The following is a 23,210-nucleotide window of genomic DNA, read 5'->3' on the forward strand; positions in this document are numbered from 1 at the left end:
TAGCTGACAATGGTCAATTATGAGAAATGTTGCACGGTATTTTGGTGGATAAATAATTTATGAATTGGAGATGTGCCTAACTTAAAGTAAAAATTTGGCAGAATTTTTAGTACAAATTTGGCATAATTAAAATTAGTTTTTAATCAGTGAACAATACAATAATAAAAATTAACAGCAATATTTCTAATCAAACTAATAATAAGGTATACATAAATAAAGAAAATCAATGAACAAAGTAAAGAAAATGAAAGGAAATAACACAACACATGACAGAGGTCAACATGAATAAATCAAAAGACTTAAAAACTCACTCACTGTCTCACTGTTTTAATTGCCTTTTTGTTTTGGGGTTATTTTTTGTTTTTATTATTGTCTTGATTGTCTTCTTTCTTTCTTAATAAAGAGATTGAAGTGGGGTTTTACTTGAGCAAAGTTAAATTATGAATGTAAACCTTTGTTAATGAGATTGATTAGAAAATACACTTTCTAGGTCATTCTACAAATATCTTGCCACAGTTCACAGGTACATTTCCAGAACAGCTGGTCAATAGTTAGTATGGGAATTACACAAGGCACAGCTTAAATCAAAGTCATATTTAAATGGCATAGCCAGATGACACTTCTTTGACCTCATTTGCCAAAAAGAAAGTACAAACTTGTTTCCAACATGAAATGCTCAATACTGCTCAAATTGCCATATAGTATTTGAAGCAAAAAAGGCTCTGCAATGATATCACCACTTAGGGCTGGCAGGCCCCTGGAAATTAAAAGTACATCACAAAATCAGGATGTATAACATTGAATAAAATCCCATAAATTAGCTCAACTTGTAAATAAATAAATACAAAAGTAACGTAAAAGTAGTGAGTCAATTAAACAAATTAAAGAAATAGAATATATGCTACAAAGCAGCGGTGTGCTACAACCATCAGGTGCAGGTGCCTTATAGTGTTTTACTGGAAGAATGACAATTTGTTTGTTTTGTATTTTGTGTTTTTATTTAGTTTAATTTGGTTTTACATGCCTCGTGTACATTGTACATTTTCACACATAACACTTGTAATTGCTCATGTTTTACATTTACATTTGCAGGCATAACTGCAGCTGTTCATTGTTGCTCAGTAAAAAGTTAAGTTTTTTTTAGCAGTTTAGTGGCGAAAAATATGATGTGCCGTCATAAGTATGCCAGGCCCCCGCCATTCCTATAATTTGCATTCATCTGATAATTGTTGTTGGTACTTAGGTGTATTCCCCATCCCCGATGCACACGCCTAATCCCTATCATTTTACATGGATGTGAACCTGGCCGGGGATGGGCCAGTGTTTAGATCTCCATGCGGATGTGACATTTCAGAGAAGAGCGCGACCGCCATTTTGAGATTTACCTCAGACTCAACACATCACAAATCCACGGGAGGAGCGGGTCGAGAGCCAGCCACACAGCTCAGGCTAACGTTGTATGACCGGGCACATTCCTCACAAGAAACCAGAGGTTAGCTACACATGCAAAGAGTCGCCGCGTTGTGTGTCGTGTTATTTGCGTTAGGGGCGGTTTGCGGGCGCATTGGTTCACGTCGGGCCGCAGCAACTCTCGTCTCCGCGAACTTCCAAATCAACATTAGTGCTATTCCGGATTGGAAACTGGTTTGAATGGATAGCTTTTTCCTCCGCTCTTCCCCAGACGAGGGACAATCGGAGGAGCACACGGACTGGGGATATCGCAGACAAAGTTGTTGAATGTGTGTCTCTCGCAAATGAACCATTGTTTTCGTTTGTTGTACCGAATAATTATTTGTTCCTCAAGGGGGCAAGTCGTGTTGTCTCGTTGCCCCACATTTCCCGGGGTAAAGCCGGATTGATTAGCTAATTTCAGTGGGCCTCCCTGCTCGGAGCCCCCCCGGTCCATCCAGCCCACCGTCAAAAACCCAGCGACTCGCACCCACCACAGGCGCCGAGATTGGGCGAATAGCGAGCAAATACGTCCGCGTTTCTCTACCCGCTCCCCCGCCGACCTCCCCTCCTCACTCCCCGGCGCTGACAGCGGACAAGGCCGAGGTCGCGACAGAGCAGGCCCGGCCGCCGAGGCTCGACCTGTCCACTCCACCTGTGCACCCTACCGCACCTCGCCAGCAGCCTAGAAACCCGGTTCCCTGCCGAGCCGATCCCGGACAAGGGTCGAGTGCAACCGAGAAAGCAGGGAGCACCGCATCACGACCACAACAACAACAGCAGCTGCCAACATGAACCACCACCATCACCACACGCAGCAGAAAGCCGGCGAGCAGCAGCTCAGCGAACCGGAGGACATGGAGATGGAAGGTGAGAAATGGGGCTGAGAAGGAGGGTGATCTTACACCTTCTTAATTTAACCGATACACAAGAGATGGCGTTACGTTTTATTTGCGCGAACGGAGCTTAACTGTACAGTAAACACGAAGGCCCGAAGCTAGCTAGGATAGCTGGTTGCTTCCTTTTTTCTTTTTTTTGCTGATTGTGCGTCCGTTGCAGCGTACTTGTGGGGATCTGACCTCATTTTTTTTTGCGTTAATAGCGAACGGAGCCGGGGATTTCTCTCTATTATGCTCCCCAATTAGTAAATGTCCGTAAACTAAACCCCCTAAAATGAGCTGCTCATCCACATTGTCGGGTATTAGCCACGCAAATCATTCATTATTAACGAGCACCGTGTTTTTTTAAATGAACTGTTGTTTTGTTGTGTTCACGGTCGTTTGCTGAGAAACACATTCTCAGACGCAGTATTGAGCCCACATGCGTCCGTTAAAATGTCCAGGCAGTCTTTTATTTGTTGATAACCCAACGTTAGGTGTTTGTAAACAGTGCGACTGTTAGTCTGCTAATTAACGTGGAACCATCGCGGAGGAAATTAATCTCGCTGCTTTGACTTCGCCGTTTTTGGAGGCTTTTTTTCGGGGAGGGGGTTTTGGTTTTTGACAGTTATTTGGCACCTTGCGTTCTTCGTCAAAGTCCGCCGTTATGCGATCCAAATGATTTCAACGTCAGTGACTCTTAAATATGGTCAGTTCATTACCGTTATTAGGCATGTAACGTTAAGCCCAACTGTGCTAAACAATATGGTGTGTGTGTGTGTGTTAGCATCGTGTCTGATGGCTCGTACATTATAATGTGGGCCTGCAAAGTACGTTTACGATGTCGGGTAAATAACGTTGCGGGGTCAGTTCGGCGTCTAAGTATGCATAATGTTTATAAACCCGTTTGATGCGGACAGCGCAGGGTATCTGTTGTATTACTTGCGCTACATGTTCAATAAGCTGGTAAAAACGCAACAGACGTTGCTAGCGAGGCAGCTAATTCTAAGCTAGTCCGTTAGCTTCGAGGTCAACCCGGTTGCATTCATTCGCCGCCTAGCATGCTAGTTAGCTGATCCGCTCAAACTCGCGGAGGGGGGTGTGTGGCGTTCCAAAATGGCGGCGTGTATTTTGCAATGTTCAATTCGAATGTTAGGCCTTGAATATTTGCCATGCACTAAACGAGTTTTTTTCCCCACTTGCCTCCTAATAAGCCGTGTGCTGATTTACATTGTTTTAAAGTATGTTGTATTCTTTATATGTTCTGATAAACTATCCCGCCGATTCTTGTGATTCCAGCTAATGTGAGCTAATAACGGCCCGCAAGTGAATCAGTCTGGCGTGTGCTAGCTAGTTAGCTAGCTAGATGCGTCGATCGTGATTCGCTAAATTGACTTGTGGCAGAACACGTTTATCTGTGTCGGCGGAGCGGGTGACACTCCGCCAGGTCAAATGTTAATTACGTCGAGGTTCAGGTTAAGTTTTTTTTAATATTTGACGTTTGGCTGTGTTCGCCCCTGCGGTAAACCAGGCCCGCACCGAGACAGCGCGGGGGATTTGCTGCTTCATTGTATGGACGACCGAGCGGCATGGAGCTCGCCATTTTTAATGATCTCTGTTATTGTTAGTCAGCTTTTGTAGACTGTGGCCCATCTATGTCACCGTTTAGTGAGCGGTTCACACGTAGAGCACCCGACCCAGCGCCGTTTTGGCACGTTTTATTTTTAATTTGTATTATTTATCAACTCTGGACAGGATATATCGGCTTTGAGGGGAGCCTTCATCATCACTGCGTCATTTGGTCCGAGGGGTTTTTATTATCTGTTCGCACACACGTTGTTGCTTGTTATTGGCCTGCACGCAATGTGCAGCTTATCTTTATTTAATTGTAGAAACGGCACCGTTTATAATCGTTCATTTTAATACGTGTGTGTGTATAGCAGGTGCACTCGTCAGACTTCCTCGCCCGTAGTTGCTGGTTCACCCTTGTTGGATTCTCTCCCAGTGCACTGCAGCCTTACAAGGACAGTGAAAACAAGTTGACATAATTAACGCCTCACTTTTAGAAAATGCTTATAGAAACACATTTCCTTTACGGAAATAATTTATTTTTTTACACTTTTATTGATCCTCATGGGGGGGAAATTATTCTCCATTTAACCCCTCCGTAGTTATTAAGGAGCAGTGGGCTGCAGTGAAGCGCCTGGGGAGCAACCGGGGCGTTCAGTGTCTTACTCAAGGACACTTCAACATGCAACTATGGGGGGGGGGGGTCGAGCCGGGTAACTTGTGGTTACGGGAAACAAACATTATACAATTCCTCAACATGCCTTTCTTCGACACAATTATGGTCTAAGATAAAAGTATATAACTGATATTGAGATTGTCAGGGATCGGTTCATACCTTCACTGCATCGGTCCACATTCAGACAGCAGAGCGTTTGTGCTTTTTCTTAACCATTACTGTTGTAGTGTAATCGTAGTAAGTATTCATTTACTGAGATGCTTTTTGGAAATGTCAAAGTGTGGTGTTTTTAGTTGCTTGTGCAAGTACAGATACATTAGGAAGTACCTATCAGAGGTTTCAGGATAGACCGACACCGTGGGCGGGACAAGAAGTTGTCATGGAATTGACTGACAAACCTCATTAGCGCCGCGTAATCCACTTGAGGAAACAAGGTCAGTCTCCTTGAGGACTCGGCCAGTAACGTTACCTGGAGAGAGACACACAACTGACACCATTGCATCTGTTAGCTCGGAGGAAGACAAGGATCACAGATGCACGTGAAATACAGCGACGAGGCAGATTGATGCATCGACATGTTTGGAGACAAATGTCTGGGTTCTCATATCAATGGTCTTTCGGTTAAGTCTGGGGTCTGTTGCATTATTGTTGTCGTCAAAGGATGCAGGCATATTTTAATCCCTCCTTGGAGTCTACTCGAAGCGCATCTGTTATCAATGTGTTTTGATAGATGAGACTATATAGGGCCGACTCATTATTCGGAAGGGATAATTGTTGTCCTCTGTGCGCGTGTGTTTTTGTTTGAGCGATGACTTGCAGCCTAATGCTACATTGTGTCCATAATTACCCAGCCCAATGTGGCATGGTCTTTGTGACACAGACTCACACATTGACACACAGACGTCTCAGTACGATTTTCCGAGTGAAATGTATGAAAGGGGCCAGGAGGGATCTCTGAAATGAAATGTTTGAGATGCAGATGGTAGTTAATGCACAAAATCTGATCTTGGTTGATGCTGTATTTATGGAATACATTATTATGGTAATTGTCAGATTTCAAGTCTGCCATGCTCTTTTAAAAGGTGCACATATTCACAGAAACTTGGCAAAATAAGCTTTTTAATAACTAATCTCACCTCAAATGTTCCCATGTTTTTTTTTTTTTTTTTCATTCAGGTATGAGTTCTGATTTTTTTTTCTTTTTAAAGTAATCCAACAGTGTCTGTTGTAATAGGTTTTATATGGTTGTTACTTGACTTGTAAACGTAGATGACATTGAATACAAATGTGAGGGTACGCATTGTTTGTGTAGGCATCGTGTGTGTGTAAGCATTATTTTGAGGTCTTAAGGCCGTATTGTATTGATCTTGGTTGGGTAATCTGACAGTTTTGCGTCTGACCTGCTGAATTCACACATTTGGCAAAGCAAAGGCATCGGGGCGCTTTCCTCCAATTGAAGAAAGCCCTCTAGCCTGCTGTCTGTGCTCGAACCCTCCAGTCTTATTATAGTGTTTCTCTCTTTGTACAGCTGGGGACACAGACGACCCTCCAAGAATCCCGGCCAACCCAGTGATCAATGGTAACGTGGCCATGGCAGATGGACACAACAACACAGAGGACGACATGGAGGATGGTGAGGATGATGTGCTCTTACACTAACAAACGTTCCTCAGGCCGTGCCTGGAAAGAGGTGTCCACGCCTGCTCTTGTTTGTAAGCTTGTGCTGTGAAAGTAAACGTCCTTTTTTTTTTTTAATGATCCAGGTTTAACATGATCCGATGAATTATTGACCGGTCGTACCTGGTTTTGACAGCTCTCACCTGCCAAACTCCATCTTTCCACAGACACCAGTTGGCGGTCTGAGGCGACTTTCCGCTTTGTGGTCGAGCGCTTTAGCCGCCTGAGTGAGTCTGTGCTCAGCCCGTCCTGCTTTGTCCGGAACCTTCCATGGAAGATAATGGTGATGCCACGCTTCTATCCCGACCGGCCACACCAGAAGAGCGTGGGCTTCTTCCTGCAGTGTAACGCAGAGTCAGACTCCACGTAGGTGTCTGGTGGGGGAGAGGGCGGGGGGGGACATTGCAGAGACACACAGGAACACACTTGAAACATTTGATGGTCCTTGGTACACAATGGGGCATGTGAGCAATATCGCTTTTCACCCCAACCCACTCAAATCTCACTCACTCGCTCTAAAAGAAGAAAAGAAACACACTTTGTGTATTTTAATTATGGCTTTAGCAGATGTCTTTTTGGTTCTTTCTTACATTCAAAGCTTCTATTGAGGTTTTCAGATAAAACTTCAAATGAATGTTGTCATTTTATGACGACACCACCCTAAATACAGTCCTCAAAACCAAATGGCCTTTCTTTGCTCCGCTCGCATGCTCTGCTACTCGTTCACGAATAGCGTTATTTTACATAACATCAAATACACTCTTTCCATCATCATAAATGCTTTTTTTAATGAGGCCACACAACTGGTGTTCAGTCAGTGAAGATGTATCTAAATTGTGCTGATTTTATTAATTTGATGACTTCATCTTCTAGTCAAGGTAAAGTACTTTGCATACCTCAGTGGCCTTCTTGTCAAAACCAAGAAACATTAAAGGATGAGAAATGTTTCCTTTTGAAGCCCGAACGACCCATTTTCAGCCATTCTTAAAACACTTTTCGATGATCAAATTAGTTGGTGTTAAATTGTTGACTTAGCTCACTGTTTACCACCGTTTTTGTGTTACAATATAGGTACAATAAATCAATGTCAGTTTACTTGCGTGGTCTTGGTTTTTAAATTATTAAATCTTTGTAGTTTTTAACAAAATGGATTGCCTACTTCATGCATTGTGTCTAAAAACCAACCTGCTGCTAATTTTGTCGAGCTGGCCACACATTAATTACATTATATGTGAATCACAGGATGACGTTTATAATCTTTAATGGACGTCAACAGAATCTTAACTAGAGACGGCTCATTCCCAAAACCATGGCTGCAGAATTCATCTATAATGCAATGCGTTAAATCTGCAACTAGATCCAGATCTGGGATGCATATGCCATGATTTGTTTATTCGTGAAAGTAAAAAGTCACGTTATAATTTCTTGTGTCTCAATGTTAAAAAAAACCTCAAAGATTTCTGGATTCCGTTTCAGGTCATGGTCGTGCCACGCTCAGGCCATGCTGAAGATCATCAACTACAAAGACGACGAGAAGTCCTTCAGCCGCAGGATCAGTCACCTGTTCTTCCACAAAGAGAACGATTGGGGCTTCTCCAACTTCATGTCCTGGAGTGTAAGTACAGCAACTTAGAAATATGAGCTTTTTGTTTGTTGAAGAGGCTGAAGGAGTAGACATAGGAGACATGGGCAGAAACACAAGATGCATGTATTTGTTGGTTGGGTGGATGGAAGAAGCTTTGCTGTAGCATGTGCATCTATTTGGACTTTTTTTCCATAATTTTACTTTCATCTACTCCTATTGATATTCTATGTTTTGGTGTTGTGTTTCAGGACGTGACCGATCCAGAGAGGGGCTTCGTCGATGATGACAAAGTCACATTTGAAGTCTATGTCCAGGCCGATGCCCCACATGGAGTGGCGTACGTAGCTCCTCATTTTCTCCGGGGTCTTTTCTCCAATGGTCCCAGGTTTCCTTTTCTTTTTTTAGGAGATATAACAATAAACATCATCTTTCTTTCTCTCTGTCACTAGCTGGGATTCAAAGAAACACACCGGCTATGTTGGGCTTAAGAACCAGGGAGCTACCTGCTACATGAATAGCCTGCTACAGACACTCTTCTTCACCAACCAGCTACGACGGGTATGGTTTCATCTTTGCATCCCCCGTGTTTCACATGATTGGTGTTACTTCCACTCTGTGTGCGGCTGCTTTTCCGAATAGCTTGAGTTTCTGTTTAGTTTATTATTGTTCCCTTCAACTAAACCCCCCCCCAAAAAAAACCTACTTCTTCAGTGTCTTGCTCTGATCATCAATAGTTTACAAAAATAACAATGTGCTGTTTTATTTGAAAGGAAAAGTCACAACGTGAACTTCACTTTAGTGAAATATTGCCTCTTTTTTTTTTTTTTTTTAAGCGTAGGCTTATTTTGTGTGGTTGAGTCTTATGTGCTACTCCTCCTAAAGGTACAATAGATTATAGAATATTTATTTAGAATTAGATATTCAGCCGTGTCGCTCCGTGTGTTCTCGTTCATCTGTCCCTCCGCTAGCTGCTGGACTGAGTTCAACCAAGCTGATCAAAACAAGGAGCGACATCCACAGTTACAAATAAAAGGATGTTTACTCTCTTGCTCTCGCAATACGCAATAACAAGTATCCAAACCACCTAAATTGATTAAGGATTGCTTCTGTCAGCCAGCGTGTCCCCTTTCAGAGCCACATACAAATCAATCTGCGCACTGTTGATAAATCCGATTTGTTACTTTTGAGTGCAATTACTGGCACCGCAAACCAGTTGCATTCTGGAGCCCTGCCCTTTTTTTTGATAAACCATAGTGTCACTGCTGTTTCCAGACGGAACTCTAAAAATGAATTGCGCTTGTCATGAAATTAACACATTTTAAATATAGAAAATGTTTTAACAAAACAGTGAAAATGAACGAGTATTATTGTCTGACACTAATCCCGGTGTGAATCCTCCCGTCTTTCTTCCAAGGCGGTGTACATGATGCCCACAGAGGGAGACGACTCGTCCAAGAGCGTTCCCCTGGCACTGCAGAGGGTTTTCTACGAGCTGCAACACAGCGACAAACCCGTCGGCACCAAGAAACTCACCAAGTCCTTTGGGTAGAGGAGCTTTTTCTTTTATCGACTGCTCGCCTGGCCTTTGTCTTAAAGTGACACAGATTGATGCTATAATATATCTGTATTCAATAGTTGGCATTTAAATGTTGTAGAGTTTGAAACATATTTTGTAGGAGGTTCCATGATTTGGTTTGATGCCAGCCTCCAGTTGATTTTTCACACTTGTTAGATATTATTTTTAGTATTTCAATTGGTTACCAGCTGCACAGCTTTCCCAATCTGGGAGTATTGTATCTAACTACCTTTTTGTTTTTCCTTTTGTGAAGATGGGAAACACTAGATAGCTTCATGCAACATGATGTACAGGAGCTGTGCAGAGTGGTGAGTTCTCTCGTACGCTCCTAAAGAATATGGGTGTGTATTCATGCTGAATAGCTACTAATGGTGTGTGCGTGTGTTTCAGCTCCTGGACAACGTGGAGAACAAAATGAAAGGCACTTGTGTTGAGGGAACTATCCCCAAACTCTTCAGAGGAAAGATGGTGGTACGTTTCTTTATCTCCAGCTCTCGTCTGACTCGTTTTAGCCAAATTTTATGTAGTTGTTGTGAAATTCACAAGTCTACCGTGAATTACATTTTTGAAAAATACAGCATGCATTATGTCAACATTGCTGTATATGTTGTTGATGTAAACACTTCAAACGGGATGTAGCCTGGAACACGTCAGTTTAAGAATAAGCCAAGATCAAATCAAGACGTGACCCTTTTTAGAAATACATTTTTTTCCAATTGTATCGTCCAATCTGACCTGTGTGTTTCCCTCTAGTCATATATCCAGTGCAAGCATGTGGACTACCGGTCCGAGCGGATAGAGGACTACTATGACATCCAGCTTAGCATAAAAGGAAAGAAGAACAGTGAGTACCAACATCAGCACCATTTAATTTCCTCTAACAGTAGATCAGCTGGGGGGCTGCAGCAGATTCTTTTGAGTATAATGAATTGGTTTAAACAAGCATTTCCTCATTCGTTGAATAGACTTCCCGCTCCAAGAGTTTAACGCCCATCTGCAGTATACAAGACTTGTTTTTGAATGTACCAATATGGAATCTTTCTTGATCTCCTCTTTGCTTCTCTGCTTATTTCCAGTCTTTGAGTCATTCAAAGATTACGTTGCAACTGAACAGTTAGACGGCGACAACAAATACGACGCAGGAGAGCACGGCCTGCAGGTAAGCCGTAAAAGTGACGGGCTCTAAATCATTTATGTGGCTTTTTGTTCGAGTTTATTTTAGTTTGCTTACATTTAGTTCAATTTTTATTTTTGCTATATCTTAATTGGTATCTTAAGCGCATTTTGAATTTGAAAAATGTTTGTTGAAATTGTAATGCTGCAACCGTGCTGTGTGCTGACGTGTTGTATTACAGGAAGCAGAGAAGGGGGTGAAGTTCCTTACCTTCCCTCCAATCCTCCATCTGCAGCTGATGAGGTTCATGTACGACCCACAGACCGACCAAAACATCAAGATTAATGACAGGTAGAGCAAAAACACCAGACTTCATTGTGTTTACTTGTATCTCACTTTACAAAACCATAACACTGCCCTGCTTGAATCGGATCTGTCCTTCTCACACGATGCGTCGGTGGCTGATGGGACATAAGTTTAGAGATGCTCTGGTCCATAAGTTTAGAGATGCTCTGGTCCATTATCACATGGGTTAAAGGAGCAGGCTATTTCCAGAAACGGCTCTCTGAGCATCATGCCCTGACCCCATGCACTAAAACAAGGGAGAAAGTGAGTCACTCCTGCAGGCCGTATCATTCTGTGTAAAGCTTTTCAAGAGCTAATGGTGTTTTAATAATCCACCAGGATAATGTGACACTTTCAGGACACTCGCACACACGCACGCAGCCGTCCAGAATAGTTAATTTCCCCCTGAAGCGTCTCAGCAAGCTCTGAGTCATGCTTGTGACACTGCCACGGTACCTGGCCCCCTGAGAGCCTTGTTTAAGTATACACACACATCCAGAGAGAGAGAGAGAGAGAGTGTGTGTGTATATATGTGTGTGTGTGTTAATGTCTTAATCGCTCATCTCCTCCGCCCTCCTCTTTCCGCCGCAGGTTTGAGTTTCCGGATCAGTTGCCCCTCGACGAGTTCCTTCAGAAGACGGACTCCAAGGACCCAGCCAACTACATCCTGCACGCCGTGCTCGTGCACAGCGGGGACAACCATGGAGGTCACTACGTCGTCTATCTCAACCCAAAAGGAGACGGCAAAGTGAGCGTCAAGGAACCAATAGTGAGGACAATTTTGTTTTTACACACCCGACACCAAAAATCGTACTGCCGGTTGTCTTCATTGTGGCGTATAAACTGCTCAAGTTCTTTAGATATGAGGTTTACGTCATCATCACGATGAGTACAATTAATTTAATACGATGATGACTACATTAAACACAAACAATTAACATGTTTGTTATAGTGTTTCTATCTTTTACCACATACAAAAATGAGCATAAAAATGTTATGTAGACCCTTTATTTATGTCCTTATTTATATCAAATCATATGCTCAGAACATTGTGATTTCTCTCTGGCCTTTTTAAACTTAGATGCCAGATCCAAGATAAAGAATATTTGCTGCCAGTTCTTTAGTGACAAATCATCCCAAACAGTGTGTACTCGAGTAGATAATGTACCAAACGGGGGGGGCAGTCGACAGCCATCTGTAAATAATACAATATCTCGGTATCCTCATACAACCCCACATGAAAACACCCAAACTATCCCTTTAGAGATTCAAAGTCAGCTGCTTGAGAGAATGTCATCTCACCCCTTTAATGTCAAATTGGCTCAATAATAAATCAATTCTTCCAGTCAGGAGTATGACTAACAAGAATCCAGTTTGTTTGCGGGTGATGTAATTTAACCCATTAGGCTCAGTCGTTGTACCGTTTGTTATATGCACACATCCCAAGTAGTAGTGCATCTAAAACCTACTTACACGATCATAAACCTTAACCTCTCCCGATCAGCTGCTGAGCTCCTGTCTCTCAAACGCACACACACATTTGTGTTGTGTGCTGTTTATTTTGTGATTGTTGCACTCCTGTACTAGTCATCCTTTTTAAGAGGAAGATGGCATGTTGTTATTGGGGTTGATTGAAAGCCTGACATAAATCGTTGTCTTAAGTGCTCTCTGGTTTTTCTCTTTTTTTTTCTTTTTTTTTTCCCTTCCCGGCCACGGCTGCTCTTGCCCCATCATCCTGTCGCCCCCACCCCCTTCTCCCCCCTCTTGTCTCTTGCTCTTTCTTTCCCTCCAGTGGTGTAAATTTGATGATGACGTGGTGTCGCGGTGCACCAAGGAGGAGGCCATAGAGCACAACTATGGAGGACACGATGACGACCTCTCAGTGCGCCACTGCACCAACGCATACATGTTGGTCTACATCCGCGAGTCCAAGCTCAGTGAGTGACACACTCCTCTGCTTCTGCCTTCCCGGCTAATTAAAAAAACAAAAACATAAAATATTCACCTCAGCTGCACCGGCTGACCTGACCTTAAGTACATCACTCCATATACGATAATAGTCCTCGTATATTCGGTTGTTCTCTTTTTCTCTATTGATCTCTGCATGCCCTTGAATAAATAGCACTTACTGCCTATACCCGCTGTGGCCACTTAAGGATAGTGCAACATAAGCTTCTCCAGTCCAAAGACTGCATCTCTCTTAAGCTTCTTTTTTTTCTTTTTTCTTAAAGTGATATCGTTTCGTAGGGTATCGCCCAACCGTATGATGGAAAATGTAAATCCGGTTACCACTTTGTCATTTGGGGACTGACGTATTCCCAACGGCAGCTTAGTTCATTGCCTTTTTTAAAGATTAGTAAATACAGATGTCAATGTACTGCTGAGGATCCTCACTTGCGTCTCCCCTCGTGTCCCAGGCGAGGTGCTCCTGCCAATGACTGACGTGGACATCCCGCAGCAGCTGGTGGAGCGTCTGCAGGAGGAGAAACGGGTGGAGGCGCAGAAGAGGAAGGAGCGCCAAGAGGCTCACCTCTACATGCAGGTCCAGGTAGGAAAACCAGGACTGCTTGTTCAGCGCTCTGGGGCGCTGTGATGCTTTGCACACTTTGCTGGCGCACGCTGCCAAGTACAAATAGTGAGTGTTCGGAGACATCTGCCGTCTGGCCTTTATTTATCAAAGACTGGAGGCTACAGTGAGAACTTGAAAGAGTTCCTCACATTTTTGTTGCGGTGCTGAACAAGTAGGCACAGTAACGGTGTAGCACGATTGGTTCCCTGCAGCCTTTACATGCTGTGATGTCCTGCTCATTACATTAATTCTGCTAAGAGTTAGAAGTAAGAGCAAGATCTTTATGTAGGACCTATTGAACCAGATATTTATCTGAAAATATTTCACATTATCAGTTTGAAACTCTGCTGGTTTAATTAACTTTTAACATGAAAGTACTTGAAAATGGGGATTTGTTTCATAGTTTGCTGGAAACAACTACTTACCCAATCAGCAGATTATAACCTACCTTCAGTATGAATTTGCAGGCCTATTATGGGGGTGCATTAGCACTCCAATACATTTTTATTTTAAACAAAAAGTTCTCCCTTTTCATGTCCCGGGTCCGGTTTTACTCTCTGTCACTAAGGTCGTTTTCTTCTTGTCTTCCTCACCTGGACAGATAGTGACAGAGGACCAGTTCTGTGGTCATCAGGGCAACGACATGTATGATGAGGAGAAGGTGAAGTACACCGTCTTCAAGGTCCTGAAGAGCTCTACGCTGCAGGAGTTTGTCCAGACCCTCTCTCAGACCATGGTGAGGAGAAATACTGGCTGTTTTCTGACCCACCGAATGTATTATTGAAATGTGTTTTTCTCCCACGATACTGCTACTTTACACCTTTTTTAGGGCTTTTCCGTTCAGCTTTTCATGAATCCGAATTAAATTAAAGTTTGCTATCTATTCGCTACAGGGTTTCCCACAGGACCAGATGAGGCTGTGGCCCATGCAGGCCCGGAGCAACGGAACCAAGAGACCCGCTATGCTCGACTACGAGGCCGACTGCAGCAAGTCGGTGAGTGTTTTGTGGGTGCGACCCCCCCCCCCCCCCCCCCCCCCCGTTTGTATTTGTATTTTTTGGGTAGTTTTTGTCTGCTGTCTCGCTGACAGTCGTGTGAGAAGCTAGCGCTGTATCATGACTGCCTATCCAGTACTCGTATGGTTCCAGACGCATTTCATTTAAGCTACAAAAGTAAGTATGCATTTTGTTTTTTTGCATTCCAGATGATCGACTTGAGTGACAATGAGAACCCCTGGACAATATTTCTGGAGACGGTGGATCCAGAGATGGCGGCCAGCGGGGCCACATTACCCAAGTTCGACAAAGACCGTAAGTCCCACTTGTGAACTCCTCATTCAGCCCAGTTCTACCAGTGTTTTCCTCTACAATGTTTTAGTTCATGGTGTTTGACTTGTAGAGCTCAGTGATCTGTGCTCACTCTCAGCTCAGCATGACCTCAACGCCGTTCCTTCATTTAATCCTCAAACATTTTACTGATTCTGCAGTCGGTGTGTTGGCACAGACACGCTGCAACTTGAAATACTAGAAATGCTGCTTCACAGGTTATGATCACCGGTTACTGTTAACATTGTGGTAAACGCTCACGAATGTGTTGATGATGGGTGTAATGTTCGGTCGTTGTCACTTGAGTAGCCCTGTGACGTTAAGAACTTCTAGCTGCCATTTTAAGCGAGGTCTTAATATCTTTGTCTTTCTTTTTAGATGATGTCATGTTGTTCTTGAAGATGTATGACCCCAAAACCAGAAGCTTAAATTATTGTGGACATATCTACACACCTATATCCTGCAAAATAAGTAAGTGGTGGCAATACCCAAGTCTCCTTCAGGCTTAACCCCGCTGTCGTACTTCATATAAAATTGCCTAGAACGTAAAGATGTTAAATGGTGTTTCTGTTGCTCTTTTCGCCCCGTAACCAGGAGACCTTCTACCAGTCATGTGTGAGAGAGCAGGGTTTCAGCAGGAAACTAGCCTTATCCTCTATGAGGTGATCTATTTATGTAGCTCTCACTTGCTGGCACATTTTTTTTTTTTTCTCCCTTGTTCTATCTGGCACACGAGTCGTGTCTCTCGACCTCTCCTGTGCACACTTTCACACTGTCCTGCGCAGCGTGTCTCTTTCTCCTAACACTCGCTCTGCTGTAGCTGCGGGTTTACACGCCCGTCACCAAATACTCCAGATCAGATGGCTTCATTTTGACTCAATGGTGCCTTGTGTGTTACAGGAAGTAAAGCCCAATCTAACCGAGCGGATACAGGACTATGACGTCTCTCTGGACAAGGCTCTGGATGAGCTCATGGACGGGGACATCATTGTCTTCCAGAAGTAAGGCCACTTTTTTCTGTGTGTGAGGTCAAATTTATATCTGAATATATTTAGAATTTTAATAGCAGCATGGCTAAGTGATTGTGATTCCAAACAAACATGTTTATATTGGAACAATCGTGTAGAATCAAAGCTGCCTGGTGCAACAAATGTTACAATATGCCTCTCCCCTCCATTGTCTTTCCTGCCCTCTCCCGTCAACACTGTGTTCTGTACCTCCAATTCACCCGTTTTCCTCCCACCCTAAAGGGACGACCCGGAGAACGACAGCAGCGAGCTGCCTACAGCCAAGGAGTATTTCCGGGACCTCTACCACCGGGTAGACGTCATTTTCTGTGACAAGACCATCCACAACGACCCGGGCTTCGTCGTCACGCTCTCCAACCGCATGAACTATTTCCAGGTAACTTTAGATGGAGGTTTGATGTAGGGGGGGAGGAGGGGCATTAGTAAAAAGTAAATAACTGGGTCTGTCTTGTTTATTTATACTGATATTAAAGAAAATGTATTTATTTTTGTCACTAGTACCCTGATATTTTAATGTTACAATGTATTTGATATTCATCTGTTAAATTGGTCGAGTGAAACTTTTAGCAACCTGTAATTTTAGTTTGTGTAATTTACTGCTATTTATTATAAAAAATCAGGCATTTGGGGATTTTGGGTAATATTAGTGTGCCCTAAAACACCTTTTGTAGTCTTCCCTTTTGGCTTTTCAGTTGGCAGACACGGATGAACTGTCGGGATGATCCCCACGTGTAATATCTGTTTGTTTGTTTGTCAGGTGGCCAAGACGGTAGCACAGAGGTTGAACACGGATCCAATGCTGCTGCAGTTCTTCAAGTCACAGGGGTAGGAGGCTTGTCTCATCCACACACATACACACACACACACACACACACAAACAAACGTGTAATAGTCTTGGAAGTGATCATTTAAGTTGATCAGTGACGTTGACACAGACCCAAGATGTGTATACTGTGTGAATTTAGTAAAAGTGCTTCTACTAGTGTTTTTAAAAACATTTTATAAGAAATGATAGAATGTGATTTCTTTTTATTTCAGTTTGTATTGAGATTGTATCATGTTATTTCCCTTTTATGGCCATGCATAATTAATAATAAAGTAAAAGGACTGGTTTGAGTATAATGATCATCAACCACATGTACATAAATCCATCTTTGTCAATACTTTACATATTTACCTTTTACATAACTATTCCACGTCCTGCTTGACGTATGGAAATAAGCATGTAGTGTGTGTGTTTAGATGCTGTGTTTTCATTCTCACAGCTTGTCATGTTTGCCATTTGATTACCTGCAGTTGTCAGTAGAAATGTTGCGTAACCTGTCCCCCCCCCCACCTTTCTTTGTTGTTCTTCTCTAACTCCTCCCACTCTGCCTCCCTCCCGTCCTCCTCTCTCCCCCCTCATTCTGCATCTGGCTGAATTTTTTCGTCTTCCCCCTTCTGTTTCTGTCTTCCCCCCCCTATTTTCTCTCCTCCACTTTCCTCTCTTCTTTCTTCCACCCTCTTTCTTTTCTCCTGTCATTCTTCTTCACTCCCCTTGGTCGTCCTCCCCCCCTGCCTGGTGGTGTGGTGGCCAGGTACAGGGACGGTCCAGGGAATCCTCTCAGACACAACTATGAGGGAACGCTGCGGGACCTGCTGCAATTCTTTAAGCCTCGGCAGCCCAAGAAGCTCTACTATCAGCAGGTAGGAACGCTGTGCCGACTCTGGGACGTCTGGAAATTATTAGTTTAGTTTGACATTTTTGTTTTCTTTCCTACAAGATTTTTTTTTTTTGGCACACGACGGATGCTTTTGTGCCAAAAGGGGAAGCTTTTATGTTTCCAGCTATTCCTGTAATCCGTCTTTCTTTCTTTTTATAATGTGTTGATCAGGTTTTAATTCACTCAGACCGTGTTTATGTTTCCCGAATGTGGGAATTTCTTGGTCTTGCATGGTAGTTAATCTTAATATTTTTGGCTTTTGGACTGAAAGTCAGACATTTAATGGCTTAACTTGTGTTCAAAGATACTTTGATGGACCTTTTCTTATGTTTTATAGACCAAACAACTAATTAATTAACCTAGAAAATACTTTTTGGATTAATCAATAATGAAAATAATTGCAGCCCTAATTTCAATGTTCATGAATATTTCCTATTGTGCATTTTTGGATTTGTGTCAAACGCTGAATTAGTAGATAGATACTTACTAAATATGATAGTGTCGTTATGTATCTTAGTTTGTATTAGAGCTAACAAAGCTATCGTAGCCAGCTGTCAGAAAAAGGAACAACTTCCAGAAAAGATGAGTCTGGCTTTCATCATCTTCCATCAGTATAATATTTTCTAAATAAAACAGCTGGTCCCTTCAGTCTCGCTGGCATTTCGTAACGTGATTTGTGGCAGATGCAGACGAGTGTGATAGGAGATTGTTCTGCTGCACAAAAGAAACCTGTTGCGTCTGTATTATGGCAACACGTTTGAACTTCTTTCTGATTGTTTCTCTCTCTCCATCCACAGTTAAAGATGAAGATAACAGACTTTGAGAACAGGAGGAGTTTTAAATCCATATGGCTCAACAGCCAGTTCAGAGAGGAGGTAATGCACAGACGCACACCAACACCATGTCACCACACATAGTCAAATTGTCTGCAGGTGTAAACTGTGTGCGTGTGTGTTGCAGGAGATCACCCTCTACCCTGACAAGCACGGCTGTGTGCGGGACCTTTTGGAAGAATGTAAAAAGGCAGTGGAGCTCTCTGAAAAAGGCTCCGACAAGCTCAGGTATCCACTCTTTTTACTCTGGCCAGACATTTTAATGCTATTTATTGTGAAGTGTATAATAAAAATGGTAATTCCCCTCCATAGGAAACACATTCCCAACTCTACTGCTCAGTCTTAGTAATAATTGTACTTTTACAGAACTTGACTGGTGGTTAATTGCACTGCTGCGGTGGTGAGGGAAAACGAAGCTGCCTCACAGCTCAACTTGCACATCAGCTGGTTTTTTTAAATAATATTTCTGGTCATGCAAACCCCCTTTACTGGGCACAAAGTACCATTCAAGCTCATCAGCAGAGTGACTATACATCATGGCATGGCAATACCAGCCTTTTACCTCCTTAATGCAATCCACCGCAGCAGCCTGCAGACTCAATTTTTAGAAAGATGTCGTCTTAAATATCTGCTTCCAATTCCTATTTTTGTTGACCAGTTGTTACGTCATCCCCTCTTTAATGGGATTTCATGCTCTGGGAACTCTGTTTCTCTTTGAAAAGCTGCTGTTGAGTATTAATCCCGTCTCCCCCTCTTTCTCCCCCTGCAGGCTGTTAGAGATAGTAAGCTATAAAATCATCGGGGTTCACCAGGAGGACGAGCTGCTAGAATGTTTATCTCCGGCTGCCAGCCGCACCTTCAGAATAGAGGTATGTGTGTATGTGTGGCGTTCCCTCTGTGCGTCTGTTTCTAGTGTCTCCTCTGTGAGTTTATTTTTCCTCCTTTAGTCACTCCTCCACTTAACAGGCCCTCAGCGTGACACTGTTATATATTTTTGTTCCGGTTTGTCGGACGCTTTGGCAGCCGTGATTTTCAGGGTTTTACTTCTTCAAAGATGAATTTAAAGCCGATGTGAAGCCCCAAACTCTTCTGGCTGCACTGAAAGTCATTGTTGTCACACTTGTGGCTTCTATTGAGGCTTTCTACTGAAGATTCAAATGTCTGTCTGCAAATGTATATGAAGTCATCACCCTAAAACACATTTTAAATGAGTTATTTTGTTGTATGAATGTAACTAAGAGTGCAGTTGGATTTCTTAATACAGATGCGTGAGCCTCTTTATGTGGCAAGCGGGAGAGCAGTGAACTTTTTTTTTTTTTTTTGAAAAGGCTAAACGCCAACAAATATAGCTTGAAGTTGAATATTTTGTTCCCTAAAAGCATGCTATGAAAGGAAATTGGAAAAGATTACGCCCATCTTCTCTTTTGCAATACCTTTTGGGACTTTGCAATGTAGTTACTTGAAATATTTGGATGGATCGAGTCCCAAACAATCCTACGCCGCCACCACCGGTGTCTAAATCTCCAAATGTATAACACCAATAATAGGTGTGAAACTTAATCATCTATAACTGTGCAGAAATACTGACATACACAATGAACAGAACAATATGACAGTGTCATCACACCCAGAGTGCATCGCTTTAAACACTGGAAGTCAACAGAGTGTGTGTGTGTGTGTGTGTGTGTGAGAAATTGCTCTTTGAAGTAGCAGGTTAACGTTGAGCTAACGCTACACTTATTGCCTTTTTGTTTCAGAGACAGTATTTGGAGACTCCAGCTCTACAATAACTACATATTCTCACTCTCCTTATTTACTTCCTTCCCTTCAGGAGATTCCTTTGGACCAGGTGGACTTGGACAAGGACAGTGAAATGCTAATTCCTGTCGCTCACTTCCACAAGGAAGTCTTCGGCACCTTCGGGATCCCCTTCTTGCTCAAGATCAGACAGGTATGTGTGTCTACTTATCATAGGTATTACTCAGATACCCACTGCATGCTCTGTGTGCGGCTGGTTGTTTCCTTCCTTAACCCCCCCTCCCTTACAGGGCGAGTTATTTCGGGAGGTGATGAGGAGGATTCAGACCATGCTGGACATCCAGGAGAAAGAATTTGAGAAGGTACGACGCTGCCACGCTCTGTTTGCACATCTAGAGAATATTAGCGGTATTTAGCGTATTTGAAATGTTTTATGGTGAAAAATGAATGCACATGTTTCATAACATTAGTAAAAGTTTAATTTTTAAAGTTTGTTTCAGTGTATACACAGGAGTCAGTCTAAAGGTTTTTACAGTCGTTAGCTGTCATATAACCTGCGTTTGTGTGTTTTTTTTTTCTGTTTGTTCTCAGTTCAAGTTTGCCATCGTGATGATGGGGCGGCATCAGTACATCACTGAAGACGAGTATGAGGTCAACCTGAAGGACTTTGAACCACAGCCAGGTATTTACTGCTTCTGTTGCTGTATTAAAAGGGAGTAACTTTAGATGGGAACAGGCTATATAACCAGGGATTAAGAGCTTGTTGCCATAACTACGGTTAAATATCCGTTTGGTTTCATAACTGCGATATTTGTTGAAGCTGCGATATCGAGAGAGAGAGAGAGAGAGACTCACCTGAAGCGTTGAAGAGCCGTCAGAGGGAGTGGTCATTGCAGCCTTATATCTGCCAAAAAAGAGCCTCAAATTGTTTGTGTGGGAACATTGAAAGATTATGACGATGCAGAAAACTCTAAGGAGAAGTTAAAAAAAACACTTTGATCGCGCCAGGCTTTCCATCCTTAACCGCTGCCCCTGAACGCACCACGTGCGTCTTATTTACATTTCTACACTCGGCTAATTACTAGCAGAGATTTGTTGAGGATTCACGCCTCGTTCATCTTTTCTGTCGTTCTTTTTTTTTTTCCCTGCTCCGTTGGCGTACACGTTTTTTTGTTCTAAGCACGTCCGAACCCAGAAAGCTTTGTTGAGTCCGTCCCGACACAAATGCGTATCCACATTAAGTTAAAAGTCTTCTTTTTATATTGAGGTAATGCCGTCAAACGGAGACTTTCCGCGTAATGACCTCTTGACGCATCTCCTTCCAGGTAACATGTCCCACCCGCGGCCCTGGCTCGGGTTGGATCATTTCAACAAGGCTCCAAAGAGAGGTCGCTACACCTACCTGGAGAAAGCAATCAAGATCCACAACTAAAAGCAGCCCGCCCCTCCTCTTTGTCCTCCTCCATCCTTCTCCTCCGCCTCTCTCCCTCCCTTCTTTAACACAACATAACCACAGACTGTAACCAACCGTGTGTGTGCGTGCGTGAGACTGTGTGTGTGTGTGTGTGTGTGTGTGCATCACTTTTAACACCCCGCCCGGACACCTCCACAGCTCTAAACCGACACTATGTCTTCAGCGATTTTGGATCTTGCTGCCACTGACAGATTATCCTTCAAACACAAAATAAACTGCACCAACCACCTCCCGACTGTTTATAATGTTGTTTATTTTCTTTCTTTTTTTATTGTGTTTGAGGCTGTTCTGGGGTTTTTTCCGGCTTCTCTACCTGTTGACTGCCTGGTTCTTTTTTTTTTGTTCTTGTTGTTGCCTGTCTGGAAGTGAAATTGGATTTTAATATAAAATGAGCGGAGAGAGGAAGTGGAACGCAGTATAAATATAAGTGTATATACACATATGTGTGTGTATATATTTATTAACTTCTAGACTTCCTCCTCCCACCACTCACCAGATTTGTTCCCCTTCAGATCTTTTCGGGGGTTGTTCTTAGAGTTGTTTGAAGAGGCGTTATACTGTGTGGAGAGTTTGATGGAAGGATGTTTGCGAGGACTAACTGACAAAGAGGGGGAGACATTTTTTTTAATTTTTTTTGCAGCTGCGAACTATCCTGAGGCTCACTAGTTACCCTGATGTGGTTCTTTATATATTTTTTTGCTCCCATCCTTTTAGTGCAACAAAGCAAGTATTTCCGAGTTTACGCGCAATTCTTTTTCTCACTTAGTTTTTGGTTGGAGGAAAAATGAATTCATTTTTTTTTTTTTGTCTCTTTTCTGCAGATCTTGTATAATAAAAAAATAACAATCGACGGCATCTGTTTAAAAAATAAATGGGGGAAGAAAAAAAAAAAATAAGGAGGATATTTGTCTGTATTTCATCTTGCACATAGGCACTTAATGTCAGGTTTCTCAGGACTGACAAATGTACATTCTGGTTTTGGTTTTGAGTTGCTCCGTGACTTTAAAGGAACACACACACACACACATGCAAGGACATTACCCCCTTGACTTTCTCTTCCTTTTTTTGTTTATCGGGAGGGTGGTGTGGGGTGGGGGGGTAATGTCTTATTCAGTCATTCCTCCTCTAAACACAAACACATGAGCTTGGTCATCTTCTCTCTTGATTGAAACCTGTCGCCCCCTGGTGGTCGGGGGCAGTAACTGCGCTGTGCTTTGCTAGAGAGCTGCAGACACTGAGCTCCACTGGTTTGAAGATTGTGTAGAGGCAAAACCAGCATTGTAAGAAACACTTTAATCCCTATGAATTCATTTTTCTTTTCTTTTTTTTTTCTTTAAGGCACAGATGGAATGCTCCCCTAATAGTGCATAGCTGGCTCTGTAAAGACAACATTTAAGAATTGTATATTTAAAAAATATGAACGTGTAAAATTAAAGAGAAACACGCCTTTTGTTGTTGGGTACAGAAGGAGCCAGGTGTTCATATTTCTTGTGTGTAGGGTTTTCTTTTTTTTGCGTTCCTGATGTACCATTGACGATTTTTCTTTTTCTGTTACATTTGGATTTATTTTTCTTTTTGTTTTCAAAACTAACTGCATTGGTTTTGTCTTGTTAAAAAAAAAAAAAAAAAGTGCAGTGCAAAGAACCTGCAT

The 23,210-nt window shown here is 42.7% G+C and overlaps 1 protein-coding gene across 7 annotated transcripts; it reads left to right on the forward strand.

Moving 5' to 3' along the window:
• Positions 1–1,338: 1,338 nt before the first annotated feature.
• Positions 1,339–22,388, forward strand: usp7 (ubiquitin specific peptidase 7 (herpes virus-associated)). 7 transcript variants are annotated; one of them, XM_034539298.1, is made up of 31 exons: positions 1,339–2,319; positions 6,101–6,205; positions 6,417–6,615; positions 7,726–7,864; positions 8,083–8,171; positions 8,284–8,392; positions 9,249–9,379; positions 9,664–9,718; positions 9,801–9,881; positions 10,164–10,254; positions 10,487–10,569; positions 10,766–10,875; positions 11,461–11,638; positions 12,662–12,806; positions 13,287–13,417; positions 14,040–14,174; positions 14,332–14,433; positions 14,643–14,748; positions 15,142–15,234; positions 15,358–15,425; positions 15,664–15,764; positions 16,014–16,167; positions 16,549–16,616; positions 17,369–17,477; positions 18,292–18,369; positions 18,455–18,555; positions 19,097–19,196; positions 20,159–20,278; positions 20,376–20,447; positions 20,677–20,767; positions 21,411–22,388. In XM_034539298.1, the coding sequence occupies exons 1-31, from the start codon at positions 2,241–2,243 to the stop codon at positions 21,515–21,517; spliced, it is 3,330 nt and encodes a 1,109-aa protein (XP_034395189.1). In that variant the 5' UTR covers positions 1,339–2,240; the 3' UTR covers positions 21,518–22,388. The 7 variants fall into 7 exon arrangements, with proteins under 7 accessions (XP_034395189.1, XP_034395196.1, XP_034395190.1 ...); XM_034539305.1 differs by having other exon boundaries at positions 1,351–1,492; XM_034539299.1 differs by having other exon boundaries at positions 1,373–2,319; positions 17,375–17,477.
• Positions 22,389–23,210: the final 822 nt, after the last annotated feature.

The sequence above is a fragment of the Cyclopterus lumpus genome, chromosome 8 (genome assembly GCF_009769545.1).
Source record: "Cyclopterus lumpus isolate fCycLum1 chromosome 8, fCycLum1.pri, whole genome shotgun sequence".
In the NCBI taxonomy this organism is placed as follows: Eukaryota; Metazoa; Chordata; class Actinopteri; order Perciformes; family Cyclopteridae; genus Cyclopterus; species Cyclopterus lumpus.

Coding starts and splice junctions, on each gene's coding strand:
- usp7 (XM_034539298.1), top strand. CDS start 2,241: ATGAACCACCACCATCACCACACGCAGCAGAAAGCCGGCGAGCAGCAG. Junction 9,380..9,663: donor AAACTCACCAAGTCCTTTGG/GTAGAGGAGCTT, acceptor CCTTTTGTGAAG/ATGGGAAACACTAGATAGCT. Junction 20,768..21,410: donor GGACTTTGAACCACAGCCAG/GTATTTACTGCT, acceptor ATCTCCTTCCAG/GTAACATGTCCCACCCGCGG.